We start from the raw sequence: 24,849 nt of genomic DNA, 5'->3' as shown, positions 1-24,849 counted from the left end.
AAGTTAAATTTTTATTTACAGAATAAACTACATTAATAATTTTGAATATTTAAATTTATTTAATACTTATATAAAATATTTAATATTTACATAAAAAAAATTAAGATTTTTGTCATTAGTTCTTAATTACATTTCCATTGCATTTTTAATTTATTTAAATAATTTGTAATCCAGATTTCGCCATTAAATTTTTTGTATTATTTTTAAGTGCAATTTAGAATAATCTTGTATTTTTTAATAATTTTTCTATTGTAAATATAAAAATTATAAAATTAAATGTAATACATCCATTGAGATGTCTTATGTCTTGATTTTGGATTTTGAGTCGTAATTGCTCCTTTACACGTCTTGCGAAAAATAAATTCGCAAATTTCTAATTAAGACAACCGATTGTTTAATTGGATGTTGAAGATTAAAAGATTTTCATTTCGGACTTTTGTATTTTTCTTTCATTTTTAACTTATCTATTTTTCCAAGAATTTAAGACAAGTGATACCCCGATGAGGGGTGTCGAGGCATTTCTGCACTACAATATGTCCTTGCATCTCTCGACCAACGTCAAGTCCATTGCGCGCATATAGTTACATAAAGGCCTAAGTATAGCGTATAAACGTCCAGACTGTGCAATTATGAATTTTATACATTCCATTACGTGGGATTACACTCGAAGAACATCGCTTGTCAGCAGCGTACATAGTTGCCAGGCACCACATCACGTCTCTCTCTCTCTCTCTCTCTCTCTCTCTCTCTCTCTCTCTTTTTCTCTTTGCATTTTGCTGAAGTCTCGCTGGACACACGCGGCTGAATCGCAGATGCAAAATGCACGTGAGATATGGGAGAGAATGATAAAAACTGGCTGATGTATTATGGATGCTGTGCGTTAGATTGCCTTGCGCGGATTTACCTTGCCGCACATCGTCAGTCTCTCTGATACGCATTGAAAAAAAAGTACCATTAAAACTCTTAAAAAACGAAAGATTATTATTCGTATAAAAATAAAGAAAAAAAGGCAATTTATGACTACAGATATATGCACAGCATCCTCTCTCTCTCTCTCTCTCTCTCTCTCTCTCTCTCTCTCTCTCTCTCTCTCTCTCTCTCAGTCATCTGTCAATTAGATAAATCGTTAAGTATTAGATAAATTCCGGAATTAAAAATAGGCAGTGTCTGTACGTACGAGGCCGTTTCTGTGACACGCGTATATTTACGTGCGGACACAAGTCCGAAGACCGTCGGTTAGGTAAAACGGTGGGGAACGCTGAACTTTGCTCTTTATCATACGCCATTGCCAGAGAGACGTTATTACGATCATTACTTGACTGTCGTTTTCCTTTGCCCCTCGTAACGCGCGAGAAGCGCGTGTATATACGCGGGAATTCCGGCGGGAGACCACCTTCTCGCGCTCCTCTCTTTGCGTTCTCTTTCGCTGCAAGAACTGGAATGCGAAGGAAGAGGCCCGGCGCTTCGACATGCGGATGATATCGGCTATCAACCTCAATTAGATAAATTAAGCCGCGCGCGAGAATGCGAGTCGGACTGTACCCGCTTGGGGGCGGGAGGAAGGGAAGGGAGACGAGCGGGTTTTCCGCTCGAGCGGAGGTACTTTCGCGTTTCGAGCCGGTCGACCGACGTCGGAGGCCGGTCGATCGGGGCCTTCCCAACAGGTCCAGCAGGCGCGGAACCGACCTGCCGGACTAGTTAATAAATTATCATAGTCCGCCATCTTCCGCGCGTGGACTCGCGTCGCCGCGGCAATTATAAAATGAAGCCCGCGATCGTCGCGGGCAGCGGCATGTAAATAAGAAAAAGAAAAAAAAGAAAAACGGGAGAGGATAGATATCGCGACTTCGCGTTCCGGGGAGCCGCGGGGGAGCCACGGCGTCGCCGTCGCGGATTGGCCTCCCTGTTAATGGAGCCGTCGCGCATCACCGCGATCGTATTTTAGATTCTGATATGTGCGTATGTAGCTGACGATAAAATCTATCAATACACATCTCCGCAAACGCGACCAAGGAGGATGTATTACACTTATTTTTATTTATAAGGAAAAAATTATAGATTCTTCTAGGTCGCGTTTAAAACTAATATATAAAGAATTTTACGGTGATTTGGATCAAAAATTATTTAAATATAAAGTAGAAATATAGAATAGCTTTAATAGAAATGTAGAATTAAGAAATAATGATAAAAATATCAATCATTTTATATAAATACTTTAAGTATTCAAGATATGATTTATATAAAGTTTAGAGATTAATTGCTTTATAAATAAAAAAATTAAATTTTTATTAAGAATATTAATGAAACAAGTGATGGTTCAAATAAAATAAAATATTTATTTACAGAACAACTGACTTTTGCATTGCAATGAAACTATATAATTAATCTTGAATACTTAAAGTACTTAAAAAAGAAATTTGATATTTTGACATTATTTCTTAATTCCATTAGAGCACTCTTCTATTTACTTATTTAAATAATTTTTTTATTCAGATTTTAAACTTTTTTGTATTTTGTATTTTAAATGCAATTAGAATAATACGTAAGTTTAGAATAATACGTAAGTTTTCTATAAGTTTCTTTGTAAATATAAAAATTATAAGAATAGGTATAATATATCCTTAATTAACCGTTGTTGGTTTTCAAAATTTCGAACGATCTGAGAGTTTCTCGGAATCGTCTACCCACGTTCGACGAAAACGAGAAAGAAAGAATGAGAGAGAGGGAGAGAGATCGAAAATTCGAATGGCCTTGGTAGCCTCGATCCTCGATCAGTGTTCGATCAGGATTGAGAATTCTGATGAACGGAACAGATGCACGGCATTCGTGAGGCGCTTTTAAAACGGTAGATGATGCTGCGCCGCAGATCCAGGAAGAGAGATTAAATGGAGAATCTTCCATCAAATTTTCTCAACGCTCAGAACGTCCTGTCACGTGGATGACATCTGTATTTTCCTGGGGAGTCACGGCGACGTATGGATGACGATTCCATCTCTCGTTTAGTCCGCTCTCTCGCCGACAGATAATGCGAATTGAAATGCGAAGTAAGACCTTCCGCGAGAGATATCCCGATGTCACAGTTCTCGAAAAAACGCAGACGCAGACGAATTACGCACGCTCGCTGCAGCGAAGAGATCAAAATAAATTATGATAATTTAATTGATGGATTCCACGTGGTGACGTCCACGCAGCCAGCGACATCAGCAGATCGCCGATCACGGACTTGATGGAATTATATCAGGATTATCCGTAAATGATTACAGATGAGTGATTACAGAAGCGATAAGTACAATTATCGCGGCATACACGTCGCGAAGAATGAATAAACGAACGTGCAAAAGGAGAATGTAATGTGACGCGCTAATACTTTCCCACTGAAGGCATTTCGGTCGATCAGGTATGAAGGTGTTGGCGTGCGCCGGCTTGCGGACAAAAAAGGCGACGAAACGGAATCCGGAGCTGGCGCCGAAAACACACGAGTCCATCGTACTTCCTCCTGCGAGAGAAGGTATCGCGCTTATTTACGCGGATTTCCACATATGGCTTCTGTCTCGACCATAAATGGGGCGCAACATGCGGACGATAACTTTTTACGGTACCCGGCTTTTGCCGATATTGGATGCCATTAGCACAGGGTGAACAGGGTCGAACGAACAGCGGTATATCGTAGCTAATCGCGGAAAAATTTCCAATTAATACAATTTATGAATGTAATATCGCTTGTTATATCGCGAGTCACCGCGGATCAGATTTGTTCTCCATCCGCGAACAATGTTTGCGCGAAGTAAACTCCATAAATCCGAGAAGACTTTATAATTCATAAAATTCACTTTAAAGGCGAACTTAAGGCGTTTCTGTATAAATTACAGACCTATTATGCGCTACATTTCTATATCACGTAATTTGCATTATATCGCGAACACATGTCTGAATGTATCTCGCGAATTACGCGCAGAAACCGTGAGTGGCGCGACGGCATGATGTATTATCGTACCCTGATTTCCGTATAATTTACATATTTCAAGCGATTATCGTTGAACTCTTTGCTAATAAGTGATACGAGAGAATACGTCAGATACACGAAAATAACGATTATAATGAAAGAGTCAAATGGACATTTCTTCTTTTGAAACGGAAATCAAAGTCGGAAATCAAAGTCGGCGCCACGCCAAGATAAGAAGCAGTGAGAAGAAAAATCCGTGATGGAAACCGAAATAAAACGGAAAATCTTTTTTTTCAATCTTGCGATAAAAAAGTAAAACTTCGCTTCGCAGGAATGAGCAAAAACAGAAATAAAAGCAAAGTCACTGCAAACGTTGCGTATATCGTGCGTATATTGCGTCGTATATCGCGAATATATAGATTATTCAGGAAGGTAATCTGCATACAGCTCAAGCGTGAATTATCAGACCGTAGACATTGTTATATTCAAGAGAATTAAATTTCTCGTAAACAAATCAAAATTTAGATTCAAATGCAATAAGAAGAATAAGGAATAATGAATTAAACGTAGGGAATTAGAAATTAAATTTCATATGGGAAACTATGTTTCAATATATATATATATATATAATCAAGGAGCGCTGTAAAAGATGGAAAATTAACTGAGTCGACCAAGTCTAAACTCACTCTTTGTTTGTTATTCAGAATACTTGCGATTAATCCGCATGATTTCTCTACAATAATTATTTCAATACCTAATTGGCTCTATAACCTTGATTTTACAATTCTAAAATTTTCATACTACCGCATACATACTACTGTTCCTTTGTCGAAAATAATTTTCTGTTCTTAATCCTTTATATTTAATTCCTTATTCGCTTAAGCATATGGCAAAGCATCAAAATTCTATGAACATCGATATAAGCTACGTTGATTCGCCCATTGAAGAGGAGAAAAAAATAGAGAGGACGATCTGAAGCTGAGCATATCTTAAAAGCTCCACGATTCCCGCGTACTCTTCGTTTCTCGCGACGTCGCGACGTGTAATCTTTCTCGTTATAATGCGTTATAGTCTGCTTGCGTGTGTACGTTTCGATTAATTTCGCGAGAGCAAAAGTCGGCCGAAAGTGGTTCAAAAAACCATCAGAGAGAGCCCGATCTCTCACCTCGAATCCGCGATTCGAGACGGAGGGGGAGGAGGAGGAAGAGGAGGAGAAGGAGGAGGAGGAGGAGGAGGAGGAGAGGATAAGAGGATGAGGTGTGTAGAACGAAGGAGAGAGAAGCAGACCGGCTCTTACGGGCGAAGTATACGACCTCTTCCCTTCTCCTCGAGTTCCCTCCACGGCAAAGATGCTGCTGCTAGCTGCTGTTGCCCACCGCCCGCCGCTCTCTCACGTAGCTAACGCATAAAGATACATATATTATCCTTCGTGAGCGAGCGAGCGAGCGAGCGAACGCGCACCTTAGCCTCCCGCGGTTAGTGGTTCGTGGGTGCGCATGCGGCTCGCCGGTGGGTCGCGCATACCGCACGTGTCATCGTCATCGTCGTCGTCATCGTCCTCGTCACCGTCGGGGTATTCCGCTTACGCGGCTGGATACACACGCACGCTGGCCACGTACACCGCTGGCACACCGCGTACGTGCCACTTTTTTTACGATTCCATCTTTACGCTCACGCGCGTAAATTAACTCTGTTGTTATCGGGGATGTTCGACGTGATAATTCGGGGGTGATTGGAATAATCGGAGTCGGAGCGGGAGCAGGAATGAGGTGACAAAAATGGATAGAAAAAATGCGAGCGGCATCGCCGCGCTCTCCCAGAGAAGGTAGATCGTCACGAAAGATTCCGCAAGGACGTCAGCGGGACCACCGTCGCCGCCGCCGCCGCCGTCGTCATCGTCGCGGTGGGGGTCAGTCACGATCTCGCGATCGGCTCGTAATCGCGCCGCCGACGGCGCGGTCGCGCGACGATTTTTCCGCAGTCACCGCGAGTGGTACCACGGGCAGGAGCTCTTCGTTTGTCATTACGTGAGGCAGTGGCGAAACAATGTGAGAATTTATCGCAACGCGATTTCCCTCCTCGCATTCCTCCCTCTCCTCTTTTGGATTTTTCGCGCGTGACGAGAGGACGGCGCCGGGAGGAAAGTGAGACGCCCGGAAATGGGTGCACGTCGCACCGGAGTGCTTCCGTTTACGTAATCGCGCCGCCGCCACCACCGTCGCCCGAGATACAGGAGATATCGCACGTGCGGGCATCGAAGTCTCCCCAACGCGTTGGTTCTCCGGGCGCGCCGTGCGATCCAGTGCCCGCCTCTCTTTGACCCTTACCTCTATCTACCTCTATGTCGCTAAGTGGATTCTCTTCGAGAGTGCGTGTCGCGTGTATGTATGTGTATGCGTATATGGTATACATATACCACGAAGGATTATTATCACGTAAATGCAAGATGGACTTTCGTCATCGACGAACGGCGATCGTAAACCGCAGCGTCCTGATAACGAAATCACGACTAGGAAGCTGATATTATTATTGCTGCCTCTGGGCGATTTAATATGTTGTTTGCGACTGCGAAAATTTCTGCATCGAGCACGTAGCATTTTGCTTATTCAGGCGGATGCTCTTCCATCTTCGTCTGATAGCTGTCGGCTGTTCGCAATTAAAAAAAAATATTCAAAATCATATTCACAGAATGTGTGAGGAGTACGCTTGTACACGGTTCCTTCCATCCCACTTTCAAATTACAAACTGGCATTTCGACATGTCGATACAATCGCGAAGCCATCGTAGCGGAGAAGGGACCTTGGACGCACTTAACCGAGGATAAGTCGGACGTTTATATAACGACGACGACTTTAGAAAGTATGAGGGAATATTCGAAGAATTTTCAGGAATACGATAACGCGAAGGAAGATAGGACGAGGAGCAAAAAAATACAAGGAACGAATATTAATAGATAAAATAAAAACGAGAGTAAGAGTGGTGTCCTGTACATCTATCTCTTATCTAGTAGATGCCTAGGAGAAATAATTTGTCAAAGTTCGACATAAATATTGCGAGTCAACATCGATTTCTCTTGTGTTCGTTTTACCTGGTTTCTCCCACGTTTCTCTCAGACTTTTCGGCTCAGACGGTCTTTTAGACTTCTGCGTCATTCGCATATCTACACACATGTATTTTATGTAATATTATATTCCACACACACACACACACACATACATACCCACCCACTCACCCATACACACACACACACACACACACACACACACACACACACACACACACACACTCTGAATATTTTGGTTATATTTAGTGCACGTCGGATTTACGAAAAACGAAGAGGTCCTCTGCGAGAAAGAAAAAGAGAGAGAGAGAGAGAGAGAGAGAGAGAGAGAGAGAGGGGGGAGGGAGGTGGGCGCGCGTCCGCCCGGTGATTTGAATACCAAATCGTTGTCTCTTGTGCAATTCCACTCTTGTTTATTTCTCTCCTTTTTCTTCTTCCCATATTCTGTCCCTACGACCTTTTCACGTCTACCTGCCTGTGTGCCTCGCGTATTTTTAGGCGTGACACGCTTTCTTTGTGCCGGACCATTGCCGTAAAAATGACTCCTGGCAAAAAAATACGCGCGATACTGTTAAATGTATTTCTTCGATGCTCCTTTTTATGTAATTTTCTCTATCTTCTTTTCTCCTTCAGCGTCTTTTATGCATGTCTAACGAACTCTCTTCTATTTTACAATGCTGTCAAGCTAAATGTTTAGTAAACTATTAATACTTAAGAAATTATATTCTTTTTCAGTTTGAAAGTAAAACGACAAAAACGTAAAGAATTTTAATTAATTTAAACTATCCTAACAATTATTATATTTTTTTTAGCATCGATTAATAATAGAAATAAGGGGGAAGGGGGAATTTAATTATATTTAATAATATCTAATGTCTAATTATATTTAAGTGTTTCATTCAGATTCTCTTCAAGATATTTGATAATTTTTCATTCCAGTTACTTCGTTACCAAGGTTTGTCTTTGTAATGTATGTACATATAATTCTGCAATTTAAATGTGACAGACACTGAGGGAATACGTAATGGATTTCATACGGCGGATTTTTTCTGGCGAACTTTCTTCAAAATTCTAATTCATTTTCGAATCTCGTATGCTACGAATGATAACAACTGCGTGACTCGAAATTATTAATTTGCGATGTTGGATAATAATATTAAGGCGGAAAATTGCGTAAAAGAATTCCTCGTTTATGTTAAAAATCTCTGCGCAGTTAGATTTATTAAAATTATCTATATAAGTTATATACTCAAGCATTATTTTATTTTGATTATTATACATAGTAAGGATAACTACAAGCAAGCGGAAACTATCGTGGGAAGGAGGCTGCAAAAAGAGTGGACCAGACGAAGACAAAAAAAAAGAGATGAGAAGAGAAGATTCAGAGGAAAGAGAACTGAGTGACTTGATTTAGCCTCTCCTAGGCTTTGTCTGTATGGGAGGACAGAGACATAGCCTAGAATAGGTTAGGTCAGGGCTCGTTCAATATGGATTATCCTCCGACGCATGATCCACGATGTGGGGGGAGAGTACTTTCAAGATCAAGCTCAAGGTTAGCACTCGGCGAGACCGAATTCAAGGGATGTCGCCTTGGAATTCGCTAAGAATTTTAATGTAAATTAATTGGCGTTACGTAGTCTAAAAGAATTTGTTAAAGTGATAAGGCATGATTGAGAGCGAGTGAAAATACAGATTATATGATTACCGAAGATTTGCACACGCATTTAAACAATATATTAAATAAATATTTATGTTATAATATTTATGTTATATGATTATATCATGTTATATTATATATGTATATATAGTTATGTATGTATATATAGTTAGAATTTAATATAATTTACATTTTCGTAATTCGAAATCGTGTCATATTTCGTAATCTTCAGTCAGAAGTGAAAGAGAAATATTCAAGTAAAGATTGTATACCTACGGTCATGTGTGTTATCGACACTTTATATTACCTACTATTGAATAAATAAATCGCTTCTCCGTCGATAAATTAGTTCTATATATTATGTGCTAAAGATCAATAAAATTTATTAATCAATGGCGTATCGTAAGAAAAAAATTAAATTTAAAATACTGTAAATAACAATTTGAAAATTTAGTATTTTTGACATAATTACAAACCATTTATTATAAAAACTCTAAATAGAAAACTCTTGAATCAAATTTTAAATTATAATTTCTTTTTTCTTTGTTAATGTAATAAAAATATATCCCAGAAATTAAGATAAATGATTACTCGAAACATTGGAGGGAAAGGAATAGATGTTTTTCGATTCAATAAAATTTTCATTAATGCCATTCGTACATTTCGTAGCGGAATCTTATCGATTTACCATCACAACTCACACTTCCCCATCGTGATTCCCCACCGAAAATTATACGTCGAGATCAAAGTGTATACAAATTTCTAAAACCATTCGCTATACTATCAATTTCGAAAAAATCGAAATTTATTTGCAAATACATAGTACATGCCATTCACAAAAATTTCAATTTTTTCGACACATTTCTCTTATTCCTGCGATCTTATTTCGATATCTTTTCATCAAACGATCTTGAAAGAATAGAATTTATAAAATGATCGCTATTATGTATCCATGGACTTGATTCTAAGAGCTTTCTAAGAGATAAAAACATGTGTAGCTCGAAAGTACATTGCGAGCAAAGCGCATCGTCGTACTGCTTTTCTCTGTCTTTCTTTCATCGAATATATATGTGTATTATATAATATTATATGTTTTATATATATATATATGTATATATATATATATATATATATATATATATATATATATATATACATATACATATACATATACAGGATCCGGCACCGGTCATATCACTTCTCGGTAACGGCAATAGCACGAGCCGTTTGAAATAAATTCCTCATGCATCTATCAACGATGATCCCCGAGCGGGAGTATCTTACCGTATGCTTGCATTTGCCGGGTTAATACGGTGATTTTTAATAATTAATAACTCAATAATTATCGCGAAAATTGCAAAATGATAGAGAACTTTTCTACTCAGTTTTACCAGCACACGAGAGGTGATATGACTGATGCCGGACACGCTATATACATACTTATATATATATATATATATATATATATATATATATATATATATATACATACAAATTTACATATAATATTAGATATAATAATATATATTCAAATGTTTGCAATTCTGCAGCCGTTCGATTTATTTATAAATCATATCCCGTTTACGCAGAAAATATCTACTTTTTCGCAGAAAAATGATATAATTTATACAGTTTATAAAAGTCATGAGCGCTGGACTTGCTGGCGAAATTATTACTTGAAATTATCGATTTCGTTTTTGCTCGATTTTTTCGGACACGTCAAGCAAAACGATTTCGACGTGCTATTTCATTAGTGGCTATGTATATACGTAGACACACACACACACGCGCGCGCACACACACACAGTATAGTATATGTATATATACTATATATATAGTATATATACTATACATAGTATATATATATATACTATATATAGCATATAGTATATATATATATATATATATATATATATGTATGTATGTATGTATGTATGTATATGTATATACACATAGCCACTTTATACGTAGGATATATATATATATATATATATATATATAGAGATAGATAGATATTATATTCGATCATCATTAAAATTATACTATAGTTACTACTATAAGAACTATATACAAGAGTTAACCAATGGATAATTGTAAATAGAACTCGCATTAAATTCGAATTTAATAATATAAATAAATAATTGCTGCTTTTCTATGTGATGTAACATGCTACATTTTTTTTAAGATATATTCTAAAATGATGTATACCCTTCCTTGGATTATTTTTCGAAATAAAATGGCCTGTTGCCAAAAAAATTTAATAAATTACGATTATTAAAAAATCTCTTAGTATTTTCAAAAGCTCAATATTTTATCATGCCAATGCCATGGACAAACATATTTTTCAAAGTTATAGCAAATTGCATAATTTCAAACATCAGCTAAAACGATTACGTAGCAAATGAGTCAAAATCAATGTTTTATCGTGTCAATGCCATGGACAAACATATTTTTCAAAGTTATAGCAAATTGCATAATTTACAAACATCAGCTAAAACGATTACGTAGCAAATCAGTCAAAAATGCAAAATTAATTTCGATTATATAAAAATTGTTTTGTGCTTCTAAAATTTCGACTATGGTTGAAAAATACGCTTGTCTATTGATCGCTTTCAAACATAATTTATGCAAAATGGAATTTTAATATAAACTGTACACAATCGCAGAGATATTTAAATGAGAAAATTCGAAAAGAAAAGGAATGCAGAATTAATTCTTATTTTATTATATGTAAAGTATATCGTATACGAAATAATGATAACGTATCGTATACTAAAATCTTTCTTTTTAAATTTGACCAACATAATGTCTCAGTAAGATCATATTTTATTAATGTAATGTCTCCTAATGTATTGTTGTAATTTCACATTTGTCAAAAATAATTGTATAAATTTTGGTAATTAAGTTCGATATAAGGATTGTACCAATATATAAGATATATCGAAATATAAGAATTTCGTAATAACAATTTTAAAAAATTTTTATCTCTCACTTATATATCCTACAAATCTCACGTAAAAATCTCATCTCAAAGTATCGTCTCTATTCCTGTATACGAATTAAAAACTATGCGATCAGTCGAATGTGTGACCAAACGTAAACTCTAAATTAGAAATGGTATATTTTATGATGCCGCTTGCAATATCGTAATCGTCGGCTACTTAAAAGATCTTAACTAATTAAATCCTTTTAACTTTAACAATAAGAAGCAGTCTCTCTCATAGGGACACAAGGATTACCAACTGATCGTGAATTCCAGTCTGAATCCAGCGTGATATGTATACGATATTCTCGGTATAATGACAATAATAAATATTTAATATTAGTAAAATCAGCGAGTAATTATATTTAGTATTAGTAAAATGCATGTTTGACCAGATTGTACGAGTATTGCATCCTCTTTCGATCACTTAATCAGTTGATAATCTCATCGTGTAAAACACAAATTGTATATACGTTGTACATCGGTTAAACATAATTCTAACGTAAGTTAGGAAAATAGTGCCTCGGCAGATCCTCTAATTTTGATCAGTCTACTTTACTCATCTCGCATGATCGGCTTTACGTATTTCTCCTACGTGTTTCTAATCAATAATTCGACTAAGGCCTACAAATCTAGAGTGCTTGCTCATAAATATGATATGTCGAGTAAAATGTAATATGTGTATGTGTACGTGTGTGTGTGTGTGTGTGTGTGTGTGTGTGTGTGTGTGTGTGTGTGTGAGCGCGCGCGTGTATATAAATATATCTATAGGTATGATGATAGACTTAAATGGTGTAGCAGAATTAATTACATAGAGTTGCATATGTGCCGGCATCGGTGTTGCTTCAATATTATATTACATTTTGACTAAGTTCCGATATGAAAAGAAGCTGATAGAAGCGTCGTATGTCCTGATGATGAATTTCGTAAACATACTTAAAATTTTGAATAAAAGTTCTTTGCTCGAACGTATTGTAATTCTCGTGTTTCATAGTTGCATGTATCGATATAGTCGCAATAACGGCACCGACACAGCTCATCAGACTTTATGATCAAGTTTACAACTAATTATAATTTCCTTAAACAGAAATGAAAGATTTCCTTTGGGATTTCCATCGAAAGAAGATGAAATCATTCCCTCTCGAGACAATCATTGGAATGTGTAATGGCATTCATGCGTTAGTAACGTAACGATCTTTTTCTATTTCTCTTTCTTCGATGATGTCCATAAATCTCGGCCCGGATATTAATCTCTTGTATACGGATAAATATATATCGATCGTCAACAGTCTGATATGAAAAATTCGCTAACCGTGATGGAACGCATAAATATTTATTCTATTAAGTTCATTTCTCTGTCGACATCTTCTCCAACTTGATAAAATGCCCGAAAACGTTCGTAAAGTGTAACTTCTAAATTCCGATGATCCTCGTCCCTCTCTTACATTCTTATTGCACTCTTTTACATTCTTATTGCCTAAAGATAAGTTGCCTCTCTTTCTTCCTCAAGGAACTCTTTTTACATTCATTCCAGTTTGACGATGTCATTCATTGTTTGTTGCCAACAATGATAAAACTTTAGCAAAGTTTTCTCAAGTAGATTATAGTGATATTACACTTTACATATGTTTACGTCAAGACATGTGAACTCTTGTAGAAAATAATGTTCTACATTTTAATATACATGTCACTATATAGAAAGTCAGACGCACACATGTTTATACATGTAATTTATCGTAAGCTTGAAGACGATTAACGTTAAAAATGATAATCTCTAGAGTTTTTATGTTGCAAAGCTGAATATCTTCCATATCTTTTCTCGTTCAAAAGTCTTTATTTAGGAATCGAGATTTCACACGGCAGCGTTTATGTTATATGAATCTTGCCCGACTTTTTATTTGTTGAATTAACAGCCTTCTAGCGTCTAATTAGCAGATGTAGTACATGTTAATAAATCGGCAAAAAGCGGAAGTACTCTGACTATACCATTACTTTTCCTTCATAGGGGAATGTTTTCCGCACGTGAAACCAACTTGTCATTTCTCTTCTCACCAAAACATAAAATTATTATATTATTATAATTTATTTGTATGTAATAAATATTTATTACTATAGTTTCTGGTGTGATCAAATTTGAATGAATATGTATCTTCCGCAAACTATATTCAAAGTTATATTCAAGTTTCACATTATGTATCGGTATTATTTAATCCATAGATCAAAAGAACAGCTATTCTATAAGCGTGATGTCTCTCTGGAATAATAATTGAGATATCAAATTGCGTTACCGATATATCTCTAATTAATGTTTCTTAATATATATCATATATCATTACGGATGATTGCACATCCTCATTAAAATTGACACGTTTCATGGCGTAAGCCTTATTAAAATAGTTGCACATATGTGTGTGTGTGTGTGTGTGTGTGTGTGTGTGTGTGTCCTTTGCTTAATACTTGCACAACGGTAAATATATCATCAAAGATAAGATAGTAGAGTAATTATATTAATTTCAGAATAACTTTGCGCATAAAAACATCTGTGTCAGCCAATCTTGAAATCTTCCATTTTGCTTCGTTCAAATATTAGCATCATTCGCATATAGCGTTATTCGACCACATTCTATAAAATAGGATACAAATATATTTTGATCCAATTCCAAGCTATATCTGCATTAGCAAATTATGAATGTTCTGTGCGTTTCAAATATGCAAGTGTTCCCAAAAGACAACAGTGCTTACCTTCGTTATTACTTAAGATATGTCACTTTGTACAAAGTCTCATTTTCTAAAAAATTTTCTCTTTTTGATCAATAAATTATTGACATGTCTTGAACATCATTTTTTTTATCGAATAATTCTAAGAATAAAGAATTAAATGATAGCATATTTCCTCTTTTATCTCACATTTGAGATTATTCTTTTTGAGAATTCAATCGTCAGACAACAAAGTACTATACAGTTTTCGTATGTAACTATAAATTTTTATCTTCAGATACGTGTTGCTAATACTTTTTTCTACCGATGAAAAGTTTACAAGAAGACAGTATGAGTATGAGGCAATTTTAAAGTTATAATGCTGGCGATCAATAATGCCAGTGCAGTCAACAGTGCAGGCGCAATTAACGGCGCACCCACTAATGTCTGATATGTTGTGGTTCCTATCAGACCTGATGTTCTTATAGCCGCTGCTATAAGCCCAAAACCGGTGCACCTATAGGAATACATTAATAAATGCTAGTTTCTTTTAAAATGATTTTCATCTTCTTTTTTTATAGTCTTAATAGAGATTTTTAGGTTTTTACCTTAAGTGTGTAGGGAAGCTCTCGACTGTCACCAAAGTTAATGATGTCCACCCAATAGCGAAAAGAGCTGTAAAGCCACCTTCGAAACCAAGAATTGCCGAACTGTTTTGACGAATGAATATCAGGGATAATGCAGTAACAGAAGAGAGGAAAAGTGAGAGATCTGATTACAAAAAAACAAGTCAGTTAATTAAAGTTATATTTTGAAATCTCCTCTACTTTCAATGAAACTACTCTTCAACTACTGACCAATTAATTTTGGCCGTTGGAGAACGGTAAGCGCCAATCCCGCTAGTGCGGCAGCAGGCACAAAAGCCAATTGAGCAACAAGGTGAGCATGCAATGCCTCTTCAATATAAATGTTATAATCCAAATCAAGAGTCGGACAGGGCCCACTTAAACTCAGCTCTGTGTTATTCTCCAATTTACATCTGGTGAAAACTTGTGCAGATAAATCTGTGTCAACAAATCTGTAACAAAATATATATGTATGTCCAATTATATTGATAAACATTTTTTATATCGTATCGTATAACTTTGTTGCTTACTTCGAATATACAATAATACTGTCTCTAAAATGGGTTTTGCTAGACTTAATACTACTAAATTCTACCGATTGGAAGGTACAATTGTCAAAATCAACGTGACTGAATACCATTTTAGTAAATCTGCAAAGAATTTAGAAATCATGTTAATACAAGAAAATAATTATCCATAGTCTCACTGATTTCATTTTCATATATCAAGTGAATATAGTGTCCATACCTGCAGTTCGAAAATGTACAGTTTTTATACTGACGATTTTCCCAAGAACCAGTAAATGTTGTACCATTGTGATCTTCTGTGTAAAAGTGTTCAGTGACAGCTTCATATTCTTTTGCTCGCAAAAGCTTCAGATATTCGGGACACCATATCATAAGACCGTAAAGACTGAATATAATATAAACAAAATATATTTGTGAAATCCTTAACTATTGGTATAATCATTTAAAAAATTAAATTAAAACTTACCTAAATGAAGCAGCGGTCCATATAATTAACAGGATTAAAGTCACGCGTAAATGAGGCGTTGCAAATAATTCGAGAAAAGAATTCCAGAACTGTGGGTAAAGAAATATATTAAATCCTAAAGTTTTTTAAGATATGCTCAAATGTTTAATCTTGGTGGAATATTTACCATTTCGATCGAATATATTATGTCTGCCAAAACACTAGTGTGATTACTAGGAGATGGCGGCGCCAAGCCGCGAGGTCTTTTAGTGGGAAGTTCAAGTTCAGAGAGCTGATATTGGGCACCTGTTGCACCTTTTCGGGCGTTATTCTTATATATCCTCTAAGACATTAAATTGTCATGACATATAAACATTCGGTATTAAGAAGCAAAGTTTATTATCGTTTACGTTATACATTTTTATTTCTTTACCTGATAAACCATCATTGCCTCTACATCTCGACCGGCCTCTATGAGATACCTTGGACTTTCCGGTAAGAAGATAAGACCAATCGTGGAGCACAACGCCGGCAGACAACATAATAACAAGAAACGATGCCAAGCGCTAAAGTGTTCCTTATTTTCTAAGACAACCATTTCTCCCGTCGTAGGTACCACTGCCCAGGCTAAGAGTGCTGCGTAGACGCCACCGAGTGCACACGCTGCCATTAGTATACCCGTCCAACGACCTCTACTTAATTGTGGACAGCATTCCGCGAGATATACAAATGCCAGTGGTACAGCTCCTCCCACTCTGTAACAGAACAAATTGAATAATATGAAATGATAACGATAACACGATTGATAATTCTTGTTCTCAGAAATACAAAATCGTGTATTTAAATTGATAATGAATAGAAGAGATTATAGTTACCCAAGAGCTGAGCAAAATCTAGCCGTCATAAAAGTGCCATAAGTGGGCATAAACGTTGCAACGCCACTGAACAGAGCATGCACAGACATGGCTGAGAGAAGGGCTCTGCGTCTTCCCAATCTGTCACCGAGACCACCCCAAAATAATCCACCCAGTGCAAGACCGACAAGGGTAATATTTCCTAGAAAGCACATTGTTTAATATTACAAGATACATTTTTGTAGAAAACATAATAACTCACCGAGCCATCCTTTTTCATTGTCTTCGATGCAAAGCTCAACTTCTGCACTTGGCAGTATATAAGGTACAACGAAAAACTCAACAGTGTCGGCCGCCAAACTCAAACCTGTGCAGAAAGCCGCAAATATTTGGAAATAGCCGACACCAGCCTGTAACATTACGTTCCATCTGTCAATACTTTTATACAAAAAAGTTTTGTATTGCAATAATGCAATATTATAAAATTAACATTTGTCAAATACTCACAAGTAGAAAATATAAAATATAAAACAAACGTAACATATAAAATGTAACATTTAGTTCAATTATTGTAATCAAAAAAGGAGATTTTTTTTTCATTATTTTAACACACGAATGAACAGATTAACGATAAAAATATCGATTTTAGTAATTATTGTTCAAACGTGTATCCGTCTTTCTTTGCTCCGCGGCGAGCTCCGAGCTGCAGTGTAACGTCAACTAAAGAATATTTACTGGGAAATCCTTCAAATAGTCTGGTACTTGACGCGGTACGTATTTTGCCTTCACGATCGACTCATCCAGGGCTTCATCCATTTTGTCAGGGAGAGAAAAAGGCTCCGGTTCGCTGGCACGAGAACAGAAGTCATTCACTTGGAGCCGACGAAATCTCGCCCGCGAACGACGCCATTTCGCCGAGGTTATGTTTTTGTTCCGCCCAGCATCCCGCGATCCCGCGATGCTTTTGATGCCTTTGTACGCATCTCGCGAGCTCGCGACAATCGACAGTCGCGACAATGGCGATTCTCGAATCCGATCGGTACGATCGATACGGGATACGATTGCCGTTCGCCAAGTTAATCGCGTTCGAAATGACTTACCGCGTAAATTTAGAATAAAGAGATAACGCTATTTTAATTATTTGAGAATTTGTGTTATCACAATTTATTCCACCTAATAGAGTAGGTAATTTATTTTCGTGTATCGAGTTTGTGTGAGTCCAAAAGCGGTTAATTCGAAGTCGTGACAATCTTCCATCTGCAATCTGAATCTTTTCGTCCAACTCAAATTTTTTTATTATTTTAGATTTTCAAAAAAAATTTGAAAAAATTCAGGATTATTTTTTAAATATTCCTATTATATTATAAAAAATAATTTCTTTAAAACTCAAATGTTAAAGTTTTTGTTTGACAGGAATTTCTTTATTTCGAAAGGAGAAGAAGAATTTTCGACACAGTATAAATTTTGCAGCAAGATTGCTGCATTGTTACAATATTGCAAGATTTATATTGTACGGTTGTACATTGAAATTTCACTTGTATCAAGAAAGATCCAGATCACAGAGGATTAATAAAGATTGATTTCAGATAGCAGTCTAATGTTAATTTGTAGAAATTGCGCGAAAGATCGGTCTTGGATTTGAAAGAAAGCGGAGGCAAACTCTTCTGAATTGGGATTTCCGTGAAGGGGGTGAAGCCTCACCTGTTTGATGGCGTCCTCGTGAAACTGCGCCAGAAGAGTCGCGTCCGCGGTGGAGTCGATGAGATCGTGCTCCGCGGAGTCGGCCGAGGCCGAGTTGACGCCGGCGGTGGCGACGCTCGCCGGCTGCGTCGTCATCTCCTCGGTGTAGAGACCGGACCTAGTGCTCGCCCCACGCTCGCCAGCCCCTGTTTTCGTCGCGCTGCCGCCGGAGGATGCGAGACCGCCCCCGCTGCCAACGAGCCACTGGCTTTCCTCCTCCGATGAGGGCATCACTGCCAGAAACCATCTGGAAATGAGATTATGGATAACGAGACAATGAGCCGGACGAGGCGAATATCTCGTTAATCTCATCCTCGTCTGACGACGATGGGATCCTCTATCCTACCGGTATTGCACGCTCGCGATAATTACACGTCCCGCGTCTCTTAGGATAAACGGCTAACGTGTCCCAGCCAATTCAATTCCGGATGCTCTTATGGCGGACTGAACTTGAAATCGCAGTGTCTACAACGATGGCAGAGAGATAGGGCTCTGCCTTTCTTGTTCTACGCTAGTGTAGATAAGATAAAATGAGCGAGCCGAGATAAAGGCGGGAGCGCTGAGTCAATATTGACATTTAGGAGACAAAGCCGGAAGTCGAAAAGAGGACGAAATGAGAATCGAGGCGAGAGCAATTTGCCGAGAGTAAGCTAATTTTCCACGATGGAGGCACAGAGATTGTATGGGTGAGGTATCTAACCGTCGCGCGTCATCTCGACTTTCGCGGCCGTCCTTGCAATTTTATTTGCTTTCGCGACGCTTCATTTCACTGACGATACTACATTAAACGGGTGACTTTGCGTCCCGAGCGGAGCGTGAAAAACGACCCCGGAGAAGATATATTTAATAATTATTATATAGTTATGATTCTTTTATCTTATTGGATCAAGCGTTGCTAAAAAAAAAATCTTGACGATGTCGAACAATACATAGACTAATTGTAAGACTAGACGACACCTGTACTACGTATCGCGGTATTCTAAGGTTTATCGCACGTTACACGTGTTTGGAAAGGCATGCGTCACGTCTTCGACTATAAGCGCGGTTCACTGACCAAGGTTCATTCTGTACGATATTCTGTTCGACATACGTCATAGCGACAAGTGAAATATTCAACATTCGCGACTTTATTTCATACTGGCGGATAACCGGCGATAAACAATGCGATAAACGAATGATTTGCATATTCAGGAGAAATTGAGAGAAATTTGCGAAAGAGAAATTTGTATTGCATTTACATATCGCAAAAGTAATCGCAGCTCCTGCACAAAGTTAACGTACGAAAAACATTTTATCTCTGTAGACAATTTTATGACGGCAATTTATTACGCGTCTTTTTCTTTTATAGATGATTTGTTCCCGACATGATTCCTCCATTTGATTCATGCATTTTACGGCGGATTTGCAATGTTACCGTTGGTCTTACTCGCCATCAGCCATCAGTCACGAACGAAATAGCTGGAGCAGTTTTCGCGTGCGTTTACATTTACTTTCGTGGCTATAATTCAACGTTTGCAAGCCCGAAACACGCGGAGGTCGCGCGTCCTACCAAGGCTGACTAATTCCCGCAATTGATGCAAGACCCGTCGACAATGCGCGTAGGTTTTCTCTTTCGCGTGTCTTTACATACTAATTTACGTTCGACCTGCATCGAACGTTATATGACTTTCAGTACGTGTATAGAGCTTGATGAAAATTCTAACATTATAGAAAGATTATGAAATGTGATATGTAATAAAAGATTTGAAATCTGCGAGATATGTAATGGAGCTTCTTTAAAGTTACAAAGTATAATCTAAGACGCAAAGTAGTATATAAAATTGTGGTAAAAAAATAATGCATGTTGCGGGAAGACCTTTGTTAACGTTTTATTGGCCGTGGAGCGACTAATGCTCGCCCTTATCAGCTTTATCTCTCGTGAAAAGGTGCGGTATTACGTCAACGGTTCCCAGCTGTGAAGAACAAAAAGACGGTGCTACATCAACGATCGCAAAAAAGGCGTTAAAATTACTCTTTGACCCTCGCGAAAGATAATGCCGGTCCTCCCGGACGCACGCGCACGTTAACACGTCATAACGTGATTCGATTTCCGCCAACTTTCCGCGGATGGTGTGCTTTACATTTCGTGAAACGCATCGGCGCTTTGTATACGGGCGCGACCGCACATGTATGCGATTTATCGATCCGAAACCGATTATATGGTTCCATAACGCGCGTAGACCTGTGTATACACTTTCCGGAACACGTGGTATATACATATGCGCACACATGAACACGTCGTGTGTGTGTGTGCGTGCGTGCGCCGCATGTATGCACGTGCACGTGTCACGTCACCTCGCGACCGCCAATGTCGCCGACAATCACGGCCGCGCGGCGACTCGCAGTTTTCGCAGTCCTCTATTTTCTCGCCGTTAGTTATTTTTGAAACGCGACCGCGCCACGCCGCACACTGTAGCGGCCGTCACTATCGGCAGGCACTAGCGTTTTGTCTTTACCCGCCTTTACTCCAAAAGCGCCTTTTATAGAAGAAATATTCTTATCTCCGGCGATTCTTAGACCGGGAGATGTAAGAATATTTCTCTGAATATATATACTTTTTTTTAGATGTGTTAAGTTTCTGTTGCATGTTGAGCTTAATCACATTCATATCTAATTTTCAATTAATTTTTGAATTAGTTTTTTACAGATAGAGTTTTTCGAAATCTCTTTCTTCAAGTAATAAAACACTTGACTATAATTATTTTAATTTTACATTTATTTTTTCAGATTAATTTTGGAATTTTGGCTTTTTTTTTAAAGAAGCATATTTCTAGAAAAATCTGTTTTTTCAATAATGAAATATTAGACTAATTACTTTGAAAATTTTATATCTGTTATAAACAGATAATTTTTAAATAGATTTTTTTTTCTTACATAAGATACATCTTTTAGATACGTCTTCTTCTTTTAGATTTCTAATGAAGTTTGTCGCGCAAATAACAAAACTTGCACCGTCTGCTTCATCTCGATAGAGTGAAATCTCATTTAAAATACCAACTTGTTAAAAGATGACGTTACAAATTGGGCAAGTCTCGACGAATGACGAATGACATCCTGCGTTTTTTGCTAAAGAGAGACTGGCTCCGAATCTCATGCCAGAAATTCGCCTGGGAAACAAATCACGCAATTGCACACACGCGATATTTTATTTTTTTTCTTTTTCACATTACACGAGCGACAACCTTCGAAGAGACCTTTGCCTTGGAGGAATCCAGGTAGCAATTTTAATTTCAATCAAAACGTCACGCCGAGATGCGAGAAACGACATTTCAATTTATACTTAAACAAGCTGATTTATCTCGCTCGGCGTCGATGAGGCGAGAAAAATAATATCCGACAGCTAATTAATGCGTGACGGCGCGTGATGTCTCGATGTCTATCTCTGGTAACGCGCGGTCGTCCGGGTAATGATTGCGAATGTACGATTGCGTGCTCATTATCGCCCGTATTCGACCGTATTTTGCACTGCCAACACATATGCGCCGCACGTGGGACTAACACGATACGCATAGATAAGTGCGAGCGACGAATACGAGCCAAATGACGACGCGACGCGACGCGTCGCGTACCGCGGAGGGAAGCGCGACACGCGATTTATAAAGCTTTATTCTTGGACCCGGCCGCGAGAGTTCATCTTCGCTTCGTGCGATTATCGCGCGGAACTGGTCTGCATGTGTCTGCGTAAATTAATAATAATTCGGTTCTTTCCGCTATAATTAACAACGCTCATTAACGGGAAACGAGATCGGAATTAGCAAAAATCTGCTTATAACCAAGACCCTTGCCTTCAAAACACTGGGCTGTATTAAAAATTTCTATCTTGCTTGTCAAACTTTGAATATATATGTATTTCGTTTTAAGTACAAGTGTGTACTAGTTTGGTTACAAAGATCAAATCTCAGGTGATTTTAAAGTGTTAAAAAATTTTAAAATATCTCGTAAATTTATTTTTTGATAATCATATTTTAATACTTTTGTGCACAAATCGATTAATGTGGAGAAAGCATATCGTCATTAAAAAAAAATGTTCATATTGCTAATTGCAAACTTTTTTAAAACAATTATGTATCTTCTTCGCGTCATTTGATTCATCTCATTATTTTATGCACAAAAAATATTAACATACGATTATCAAAAAATGAATAGTTTGAGATATTTTATGTCAAAAATGAATGAAGTATAAAATATCTCGTAAATTACTGACTTTTTGATTTGTATCCTTAATATTTTTATACCTTAATTTTTACCTTTAAATTTTTACATCTAGAATAACTAGAGCAATCATTATATTATGTAACAAAAATTGATTAAAAAAATTTTTTAAATCTTAATAATTGTATCATTTGTGCATGAAACGATATCATAATTATGTGATCCCTTCAAAACTCTACAATTTTTACGAAATATTTCCTTCTTTAGTGCTTGGTTGACTGATTTATTGCGTGATTTACAAATATTTAATTATTTAAAATAAAATGGGATAGGACATTTTTACCAATGTAGATCAACTTTAATCTCAATGTAATTTACTTTTTATTTTTTTTTAATTCAACGTCATTAGAGAAAGATAAAGAATACATTAAATCTGAATTAAAATTAATCCACGTTGATAGAAATAGATATATGTGTTCATTTTTATTATCTATTAATTTTAATCCCGATTAACTTATATTTTTCTTTTGTATTTTGTATTTTGTATATTTTGTATTTTCTCCAATTCTTAGGAAAAGAATGAAAAATAAATTCAATCAAGATTAATCTATATTGATATTAATGGAACAGCGAGAGAACTTTCCGAATCCAATATAACATTTCTTGTTCTTCTGGGCTTTCAATTAGTCAAACTCTCGTCAAGGTCGGCTTATCTTTTCGCGCGCCACTTTATTTGTTTGGGCTTTGCAGATAAAAGAGACCTTTGCAAAAAAAGCCGCGTGAAGAGATAGGTATATATAAAGCGCAATCGGGAGAAATAGATGCGTATGCATGTCGTCGCGATCGGGCGTGAATTAAGTCATTAGAGCCGCTTATCACGGCGTTCTTATCATGCCGCATATAAATCACCCACCTGGTTGATAGAGAGTCGCCGTGAAATACTGCACCTTCCCGACGATAATGCCGTTTCTCCCGTTTGCACCGATTTCACCGATGAGAATGGAGAAAGTCGTTCGCGCCAATTCTCGTCGATTAATTTTCGTGGATCACCGGGTTATCGATCGAGAGTATCGGCCACCGATTCGACACAATGAAGAGAGAGAGAGAGAGAGAGAGAGAGAGAGAGAGAGAGAGGGGGGGGGGGGGAGAAAGTTCGAGCGCTTGAAGTTCGAGGGTTGAAATAATAGTGGTGTTTTATTCAGCAGCACACCTCGCCAACACAGTCAGCGCACTTGCCGTCGATCGTCCGTCACAGAGTTCTCGCGGCACGAGTCAGCGGCAGCGCAAGTGCGAATGCAATCGAATAAATTTTACGTAACATCCACGGCGCGATTTCGCACGGGCGGACGGATGGACGAAAGGGTGACCCGTCCCACTCCAGCAAACTTTGACTCCTCGTCGGGAGGTTTAATCTCCCTCCCGTTATTTACATAACGGATGATACGGATGTTCGGAAAATACGAGGGATATGTTTAAAAGAGCATAGAGGAATGCGATCGCGTCTCTATCTTTTGGAAACAAATGGGATCTCCCTTCCCGTCGATGATTTTTTTCAGCACCGTCGTCGAGCGCCTTCCGCGAGGCGATCACCACCGTCACACTCGGTCGCGTCAGCGACCTCGTTACGAATGCACGCGGAATGTAACGGACTCTTCTCGCTGCTCCTTTTGGATGCGAAGGACGCAAGGAACATCACCACGTCCGGAGCTCGCCTCGTCCTGCCACGTTTCGCTGCGTCGCGTTCTCTCGTCGGGGATCGATTCTCGGCGGAGCGGGAGGCGGTGCCGCGCGGAAGAACGCGGTGAGATTGCTCGCGACGCGCCTTTCCGAATGGGAGAGGAATCGCGGGACTTCGACGTCGGAAACGATCGGAAGCGCGCGAGCTTATCTCGCGCGATCTCTATATCGCGACAGCACGCCACGGGCATGGCGGGCGTACCGATCGCTCCCGGCGGCAACCCGTGAAAAACACACGGCCCGGTGACATTTTCGTGATGACGAGGCAAACACACTGCCGCCGCAAAGACCGCCGTCGACACGCCGCCTGCGCCGCGTATCGATTTGCGTCGCGACGCCCGACGCGAGTCGTCGGTAGCGCCTTCGCCCCGCGCGCGCCACCGTTTCC

General features: G+C 38.2%; 1 protein-coding gene and 2 long non-coding RNA genes across 6 annotated transcripts; 2 read left to right on the top strand and 1 right to left on the bottom strand.

The window, feature by feature from the left end:
- The first annotated feature begins 5,241 nt into the window (after positions 1-5,241).
- On the top strand, positions 5,242-9,814 carry LOC148936863 (uncharacterized). The gene is made up of 2 exons (XR_016139418.1): positions 5,242-5,991; positions 8,288-9,814. It is a non-coding gene; the product is annotated as an uncharacterized LOC148936863 (long non-coding RNA).
- LOC105429651 (synaptic vesicle glycoprotein 2B) lies at positions 9,763-24,774 on the bottom strand. 4 transcript variants are annotated; one of them, XR_968120.2, is made up of 13 exons: positions 23,638-24,774; positions 18,495-18,780; positions 17,056-17,203; positions 16,815-16,995; positions 16,373-16,694; positions 16,127-16,282; positions 15,961-16,049; positions 15,715-15,879; positions 15,498-15,617; positions 15,199-15,419; positions 14,950-15,112; positions 14,387-14,858; positions 9,763-14,267 (listed from the first exon to the last, which is right to left on the bottom strand). XR_968120.2 is itself a non-coding variant. In XM_011642776.2 (12 exons), the coding sequence occupies exons 2-12, from the start codon at positions 18,762-18,764 to the stop codon at positions 14,678-14,680; spliced, it is 2,016 nt and encodes a 671-aa protein (XP_011641078.2). In that variant the 5' UTR covers positions 18,765-18,780; positions 23,638-24,774; the 3' UTR covers positions 9,763-14,677. The 4 variants fall into 4 exon arrangements, 3 of the variants coding, with proteins under 3 accessions (XP_011641078.2, XP_011641079.2, XP_011641080.1); XM_011642776.2 differs by having other exon boundaries at positions 9,763-14,858; XM_011642777.3 differs by lacking the exon at positions 23,638-24,774 and adding an exon at positions 21,571-22,372 and having other exon boundaries at positions 9,763-14,858.
- LOC105429652 (uncharacterized) lies at positions 18,780-20,293 on the top strand. Its single transcript, XR_016139417.1, has 2 exons — positions 18,780-19,810; positions 19,882-20,293. It is a non-coding gene; the product is annotated as an uncharacterized LOC105429652 (long non-coding RNA).
- Positions 24,775-24,849: the final 75 nt, after the last annotated feature.

This window comes from Pogonomyrmex barbatus, unplaced genomic scaffold, assembly GCF_055798465.1.
Source record: "Pogonomyrmex barbatus isolate J1 unplaced genomic scaffold, ASM5579846v1 scaffold2, whole genome shotgun sequence".
NCBI lineage: Eukaryota > Metazoa > Arthropoda > Insecta > Hymenoptera > Formicidae > Pogonomyrmex > Pogonomyrmex barbatus.
This window is presented reverse-complemented; position numbering and strand designations above follow the sequence as displayed.